The following is an 8565-nucleotide window of genomic DNA, read 5'->3' on the forward strand; positions in this document are numbered from 1 at the left end:
TTTTTTTTTTTTACCTTTTGTAAGGTTGTAGCCACAAAAATACACATACAAACGTCTATCACAAAATTAAAACATGATGCACACTGTAGTTTGTGGCAGTAACATGAAAACATATGAAGAGAATGAAGCGCCATAAACCCTTGCCAGGCACCTTAGCTAACACAAACTATTGTTTATGTCAAGTCTGAAGCTTTTTGTTTTTTTTGTTTTTTTTCTGATGCATTCATTTTTCCCTGCACTTATAAAGAATTATAGCTTGATGACTATGAGAAATTGGTAAGAAATTTGGAGAATATTTTCCAAGCGTGTGTAAGGCCTTATTTTTATGACATTATGTGGGAAATTCAAGATTTTGCCGTTCGAAAAGTGTAGCGAAACATGTCCCAGAAAACATCATCTTTGATGTTTGTCCCGTGGAAATACTTTTATGATATGTAACATAAATGGTCATATGTTCTCATAAATATACCGATGAACATGAATTAGCTTCAGAAATAAACCAAAAGTTAGATATAGCTTTTGTGCTAATGTGTGTAGGTGTGTGTTTGTTGTCTTGCAATGGAGAGTCTGAATATACCAGCAACAATGTTTTCACCAGAATCTGTTATTGACAGAAACAGCCTTAATCTATTCTGAAAGCAACCACAACACAGATGGTCAAATTGCGCGCAAAGCGAATCTCTGGATGCAGCATACAAACGCTTTATAACTCCTGTATAAAATCAAATGCAGGGGCTGGAGGGACACACAAAATGCATCGGTACAAAGTATTTTGTTCACTCACACATGTCTATGATGGAAACACACACTTCATTTGATCTCTGCTGGCATTCACAGCTGCAAAGTTTCATAGAATAAGTTACACATTGGCTCAAATAATAGGATTAAACTGCAGGCTGCCATGGCTACCACACAGAGGACGTGGGCAAAGAGTTGGAGGAAGCTCTTAGTGGTATTTTGAAAAAGAAAAAAAAATCAAATTCTATATAGTGGAAAGAAGCCCAGAAATAAAAAGAACAGCACTGGTTTCTTTTAAATTCAAAACAGCCTTAAACACAAAGGTAGCACTGTGCATTTGCTGTTTTATTTGCTGTTTCTGTACAAAAAGGGAAAGAAAGACACATATGTTTTCTTTTCTTTCCTTTCCCTGTCAGACTAAACATTTACTATTTTAGACTACTTAATAATATTTAAAAAAGTACTTCATTTTTGCTGAATTCTTGGGTTAGGGTCATATCGTCATAGTCGTTGTGGCCAAACATTTTAGTTTTTGTTTCATCAGAGCGGAGAATATGTTTCCGGAAATTAAATTCTTTATTCTTGTGTGCATTTGGAGAATGTAATTTGGCACTTTATGATGCTTTTATGAGCTTCCTCTTCTCGTAGTAGCCTGCCAAAGCATCTCAGTGCATGACTAATTTCTCTCTGAATAATGACAATTCTTACTAGCTTCAACCAGCACATTTTGCACTGAAAAGACATTTATCTGTGAGAAAATGATCACATCCTCGTTATAATTTAATATGATGACTAAACATTACTCTTCTGCTTATGCTAAAATACAAAGGTTGTGGTATCTTCTGGCAACTGGAAATTGTACCCAAGGATTAACCAGATCACAGTTGATATAGTTTGATTTCTCTTCAATGTAGCAGGAGGAAGCAACATGTTTGAGCATTTCTCTAAAGGTAAATTCAATAGGTGGGCATCCATTTAAGTCAAATATTATAAACTAATCAATCATAGATAAAAATAAAAAGCTTAATGGTGATAAAAAAAAAATATGTATATACTACTTTACAACTGTCAGCTTCAAAGTAAAACTATCCATGCTTGTGTTTTCCAAAATATAATTAGCTATAAAAATGCATTAGGTTGCTAAAAGTGCCATTTAATGTCGACAAGAACTATAGTGCAAAAGAGAAATGGAATGACTGAAAAGGGACAGAGTAATGAGGGAGCAGGTGTGTGGGGGGAAGGGCACAAAACGGGGCACAATGGGTAAGCAGGGGCACCCAAGTGAAACAGTGAAGGAAATCATGTTTTCTGTCAGAACAGCGAACGCAACACAACATGAACGAATGTGAATTAGGTCAAATTTTTATTTGTATCTCATTTTCATTTATCTGTTACAATAAAAAAAAAACTTACATTGGACCTTAAAAGATAGCTTCACGAGTATGCCGCTCCTATGACACACAGAATCATGTGCGCAGAGAGGCTTGGCATAGAATGAACTAAGAAATAGAAAAGGAGGGGGTATCATTACTCAGTTTCCCTGGCAGATGGTGCCTCATGTTCACACGCACAAAGGAACAATAATAGACCGCATAACGTCCACACACAAACATTTTCACACACATGGACACACGGCTCCTTTGTCTGTGTGCATTGTGAGGACGCTCATAAAAGACACAGTATAAATCGACAAATATCTGCAACAGAAGCAGCATTTGTGTTGATGTAAAATGAATGAATCAAAGCTAAGTATATTCATTAGTTTAAATAATGGACCATAAGACGGCGTGGATTTTGGACATCCTCTGCTAAAAAAAGCGTGTTAAAATAGCAAACTCACACTCACCCACGCGCAATATGTCAGGAAACCGAGCAGCTTGGTGCAAGTAGACTCAGCATGGCAAATTAGTCGCCTCACAAATTAGAAATGTCAAAAAAAAAGGCAAAAGTTGTCTGCATTTTTCTTACATTTTCATTTTTTCAAGTTGCTCTGCATTATAAAAACAACCCACAGTACCGCAAAGTGACACAAGCAAACTCAAATCTTAATCTGCCCTCTCTTATCAAGCGCATTGTTCCACACTGGCTTTCCCTGATACAATACAGGCCCTCCCGTTTGATTACCTATTGTTCTCTTTCTCCTTTCCCTCCCCACATAATCAACCTGCTGTTCTTTTTGACCTCCAGTGGTACTGAGTCGACAGCAGCGGCGGGTTCAGCTCATGCGAATCCGACAAAGAGAGGAAAAGCTGAAAAAGGAGAAGGAGAATAAGAATAAGAAAAAGCGTCAAAACCAGAAGACCACCCTCAAGCAGAAGGCTCATACCCATCACAGCCACCATCACCAGCAGTACCACCACCAAGTGGTCTCCCACGCTCATCACCAAACCCAGAGCTCTCAGCAGCCTAAGGTCCCTCCTCCTCCTTCGCAGACGGAACCCGGCTACCACCGCAAACCCAACCCCAAAAGACGCTTTGATGGAGATGTGCTGTCTCCGGTAATATTCTTATTCTCATTCTTAAACTGGAAGAGGAAACAAAAAAAAGTTTTATTGACATTTGTCTTTTTGTTCTTTGGAATTAATGATCCCACAAAAGTTGAGATTTTATTGAGATCCTATATTACAGTCCTGCGCTTAAATAGATTTACAGTGTCTTGAAAAAGCATTCATACCGTTTCAACTCTTCCAATTTTTTACCTTGTTAAAATCACAGTTAACTGTATTTTTTGGGTCTTTCATGTTACAGTTTAGCATAAAATTCTAACATAATTGTAATGTGGAGGATTTATGGTTTTAAACATTTTACAAATACAACCTGCAAAGTGTGGCACATGTTTGTGTTATGATCCCTCTACTCTGATATCAGTCCAAACCGGATATCCAGTCCAATTTGAAGTCAACAGATTAGTCCACTTAGTGTGATCTAATGAGTAAAATATGTCCCATTAATCAAACATTACCTGTGACATATCACAGACACAGTTGAGGAGAAGGAAAAGGGGTATTTGTTCACTTTTTCTAATCTTCTGTCCATCCGCAGAGCTACATCAGGAGTTTCAGAGACAGACAGACAGAAAGACGGGCTTACTCCCACACTCGAATGAGTCGCTCTCGGATGGCTCAACTGGACTATGACTGCGGCTCTCAAGTGCCTCTCACAGTCCCCAGTGGACCAGCAGTTCGGATCTAAACACATTCACACAGTCACTGCCACCTTCAAAACTCTTGGACACCAACAGAAGTAAAAGACTTGAAACAGCCCAGTCAACTGTTAGTTTACCCAACTGAAGATTACCATGTTCTGATGATTTGTAACCCAAAATGGTTTCGTCTTGTTTGGTGTTTTTTGCCGACCATTTTGTTTTTTAGTTTTTTTTTTAGAATGATAATGAACAAAGACTTTGGTTTTGGAGGGAGCACAAATTGATGGCCATCAGATTCTTCATCTAGCTTCCAGTGGAGCTTTTGCTTTCCATCGAGGCACTGAAGGAAAATGGAGCTGTTTTATATGTTATCAAGCAAACCGTTTCAGTAATTTTTCAATGTGACTTGTTCTGGGAAGGGAAGAGGGTATATTTGTCATACTCTGTAACGTCACAGCTGAAATGGAATTGTGCGTATTTTAGAGTATCGGGGAATTGCAATTTTTTTTTTTTCTTCATCTGTATTCGGTATCTCTACCTTCAAGGCAGTTAAAGGATGACACACTTTACTTCTGAGGAGAGTGCTCGGTGTTAAATGCTAAAACAAACTGAAGGTGCAATGCAAACACTGAACTGAAAGCTCTTACTGTTCTTTTTTTTCCCACTTGGAGATGTCTGTGTAAAGTAAGATATTTATTTCACTGGGGTTATTTTTTTTTTTTTCATCACAGCTTGTTAATACAGAAAATAGCAAGTGGCTTGGCAAATCCTGTGGGTTTTTTAAGAGGGGGTAAATTGTAGGTGTGAATCGAACTGAGCGGTTCAAACCAAAGAGGGTTTTTTTTTTGTTTGTTTTTTTGTTAATTCCTCTTCTAAATTAGTATTGCTTTCTGCATATTGTGCCATTCTCCAAGGCAGATGTGTTCACATCTCATCACTGACCTTCCTCCATGTTTGGTCCCAAATGGTCTGCTTCTGTGTTTGAGTGGACACGTGAGCCCTACAGCTGATGGGCTGGCCCAATTATTAGCAAACACGAGGGGGATTCATTTAAATGTCAGACGTGCATGCCGTACAATACTCTTCCCCCTCTTGTTTTACCACATACTGCTTCGCTTGAAAGGATTAACTTCTGAAGGTTTTTCATGACATGTTATGTAATGAAGAGGAGGCCTTAAAGAAAGATTAGCTCATTGAAAAGAGGTAAGAAGATGAAAGCATTTGCAAATGGCACCCTCTAATGTTTACTGCTGGACCTGTCTTTTAGACTTTCTCTATGTGTGTGTTTGTGTCAACATAAATTTACATGTTACTCTATTTTTAATTTATGTATTTCTTGCAATTAGGCTGTTGAGCCACCGTCCAGAGAGGAGAGGTGGATTTCGGTGTTTTACGTAAAGACGTCATGTTTAACATTATTTGATTTCCGCCTTACAGAAGCAGAGATGTTTTAACACACGCACAATTCCTACTTAAGGAAATATTACAATGAGCTATGACAAATGATACTGCCATATAATGCAAAAATAAGAAATGGATTAAATTTGATCCCTAAAATTGAAGGATGCCATGATTTGAAATGTGAACAGAACAAAGCGGCGCAACAGTTAAACATTCACGCACTGATTTAATAGTGTTTGACTTTTGCAGATTTTGCAGTTCTTTCTTACAGGGGCACAATTACTTATGTTATACTCCATTATTGCATGACAAAACTCGTGTAATACCTGTATCCATTGTGTTGTGTCATTGTTGCCATGCGGAAACCCCAGATTTCCAACTTTTTTTCACCAAGGGTGCATAAACACCTCTTTATCTCTGTATATTTACGCTGTCCAAGTAAAAACCTTTGAAAGGACATGTATTGTTACTAGATGGATGCTTCAGAATATTTAAAGTGAGGTTCTGTTACAAGCAGTTGACATCTTACCTCCAGTAGCATAAATCCTGATTAGTTGGTCCCAGAGGCTGAAGCTAATGGCCAGTCTGAGAGAGGCCATGACCGAAGCAGACCTCCAATCTCAAAACCATCATGGTGGTTTATGTGGGTGCTCTTTTATTAACCCTATAACTGTCATCAGGTTTGTATTGTGTGATTACTTATAAAGACGTCAGTGGTTATTTTCACCGGAACAGGAGGTAGGATGTGGTGCACCATCAGTAAACTTCCTGCATTAAACATGCTGAAGGTTAAATATGTAAAGCATTTCTGGTCAAACTGTAAAACTATTTTCGGTAGTTTAGAAAATGTTTTAATTGATTTTTACACCGACTCACTTTTCTAGTAGGTGGTTAATCTGACAAGATGCAGTATATGTGCAGTTCGCGGTGCATGTTTTGTACAGGAACATCACTGTGACACATCCTATTTCCATTCGCTGCGAAAACAAGCAGCCCAGCTAAAACAGAGTGACAGTTCAAAACATGATCAAAAGCTGCTTGCATAAACCACTTTGAAGGTTTTGAAACTGGAATGTTTTTAATGTGGTACGAATCGACTTTGGTCTGGGCTCCCCTCAGATTACACTTTAGCTTCAGCCTCATCAACCAACTGATTTTCATTTATAACTAAATGACGATGCAAAGATGGCTGTGGGGCATTATCACCCACAGCAGACAACTGCAACTTCCTAACAAGAACTACTTTAAACAATTCTGAACTATTTCTCCTTCATTTAAACCACCTGCTGTTCTACTTTATGGTATTACTCTGATGGTCTTTCACCGTAATGTCTGTAATAGTGTAACTTTATTTTTAGTCCTCTTTTTAATGTCCTGGTTGTGTTTTTATTGTAGTGGTGGTGTACGTTATCATATGTAAATGCTAATCACTGGCTCCTTTCTTGCTTGTAATTGGTGGGGTGGGCTAATAATTCTTTTATGTATATTGTTTGTCTTTTATTTTTTCATATAGTACAATATTCAGCTACACTGAATATTGTACTATATATTGTGAGAATATTTTGACTGTAGATACTGACTTGTAAATAATCTCAATGTGCAAATATTTGACTCGGTTTTAATGTTTTTAACATTATGTTGTGTTTCATTTCTGCAGCTGAATACTTTTAATGGAGTAGACCTGTTATGCTGTGATCCTGCTGAATGTTTGTTTCTTTGTTTTTTTCTTATTTGACCTTGTGTAAATATGTTTCTCATTCTGCTGGTTGAGCCTGTGATGATGGAATTCAGCCGACAAATTTTAAACTTGGAAATTTAAATTTGGCTTTGAATCGTCTTTTCCTCAAACCCATTCCAGCTGCATGCCTGTTTGAAGCACAGATCAGTAATTACTGTGACATGTTTGGGAATCTTTCCAAAAACATATTCCTGGTTACAAAATTAAAGATGGCTTATGTTCGGAAGAAAAACGTCAAGCATAGAATTAGCATAGAGGTTAGAAACCAATGTTCGTTGGAATTAGAATACTGGAAGCTATATGTAGGAAGAAATCATAAAGTAAGCTGACTTTACAGGAAGCAGAAGGTACAGTAGAAATAAGTTGCCCTTTGCTGTTGACCTGCTACATAATGAGTGGGGCGTTTTTAGACATAAGCTGCAAAAAATGACCGCAGAATATTCAGACTAATGCAACTCACACTAATTACTGTAGTAGCCATCATATTCTTTCTTTTTGGGCTCTTTTACAGCAGTCTGTGCAGTTTCTTCTATCTAATTTTTCTTCTCGCGTCTTTTTCTGTCCAGATAACCTTTTCATTCAGTTCACCGTCTTCATTTCTCTTCTTTTCAGCCTGCAACACCATCTCTCTCTCTCTCTCTGTCTCTCTCTCTCTCTCTCCTGTTCTTCATCGAATGCTCATTTATTGTCTGTTTCTTTTCTGTCTTCAACACTCACAGCCGTGGCCTTTTTTCATCTCTGTTGACATTTTCACTCCAGTGGTTTCAGAGACAAACGACACCAACTGCAAGTCTTGTTGCTTTCTAATCTGCTTTCGGCTGGAAACAAAGTGTGACCAGGGACAACTCATTACCCGGCCATTGTTCACATTTCCCTCACTCCTGCATCTGTTAGGGCACTGATTGTTTCATTCTCTCTCCCTCACATTAAGTGAATTTAATGTTGAAATATCAGTGTCACGCTTGACTGACAAAGCTTGTATAATTACAGTTCATAAAGGAGTCAATACAAAGATGTGCATGTTATTTAAGAAATGCTAATGATCAGCGATATGGTACTTTGAAAAGGTATCCTTCTGAACTTTTTCAGATCTCACATTACTACAACACACTACAAAACATTTTGACATATTTTATTTAGTTTAAGACCAAATCAAGTCTCATCAATCAAGTAGTTTTGTTCTCATATAATTAACTAAATCAACTTTTCCACCAACTTTGACTAGTTTTTCTTCCCTTAGAGGTGAAAAACATTCCCACAACTGTCCTGTTGTGAGAATGGTCAAGGGCTGCCTTTGCAAGAGTGTGTATGCAGTCTCAGACAATAAAAAAGAACAAAAAAGACCAAAACCAACATTTTTTGTTAGGTTTAGGTTTTAAAATGAGAACAATTTAAAACCACACAGTTATGGACATCTCCTCTGAGGTTTATTTGGATTGAAACATCAAACCATTTTTACCTTCTCATTCACAAGCACTAAACACATGCCACTAAGCTCGACCTTTAAACATGACTGAGTTCCCTCTTAGTTCAATATTTTATA

General features: G+C 37.7%; 1 protein-coding gene across 1 annotated transcript in view; it reads left to right on the forward strand.

Moving 5' to 3' along the window:
* The window catches only part of tmem198aa (transmembrane protein 198aa), a 34848-nt gene extending 27744 nt beyond the window's left edge, over window positions 1–7104 (forward strand). Inside the window, exons 6-7 of the mRNA XM_008403895.2 lie at window positions 2926–3236; window positions 3781–7104. Of these exons, the coding sequence (XP_008402117.1) occupies window positions 2926–3236; window positions 3781–3930 (461 nt within the window). The 3' untranslated portion in view covers window positions 3931–7104. The remainder of the gene's footprint in view (window positions 1–2925; window positions 3237–3780) is intronic.
* The last annotated feature ends 1461 nt before the right edge of the window (window positions 7105–8565 follow it).

The sequence above is a fragment of the Poecilia reticulata genome, linkage group LG2 (genome assembly GCF_000633615.1).
Source record: "Poecilia reticulata strain Guanapo linkage group LG2, Guppy_female_1.0+MT, whole genome shotgun sequence".
Classification (NCBI taxonomy): Eukaryota; Metazoa; Chordata; class Actinopteri; order Cyprinodontiformes; family Poeciliidae; genus Poecilia; species Poecilia reticulata.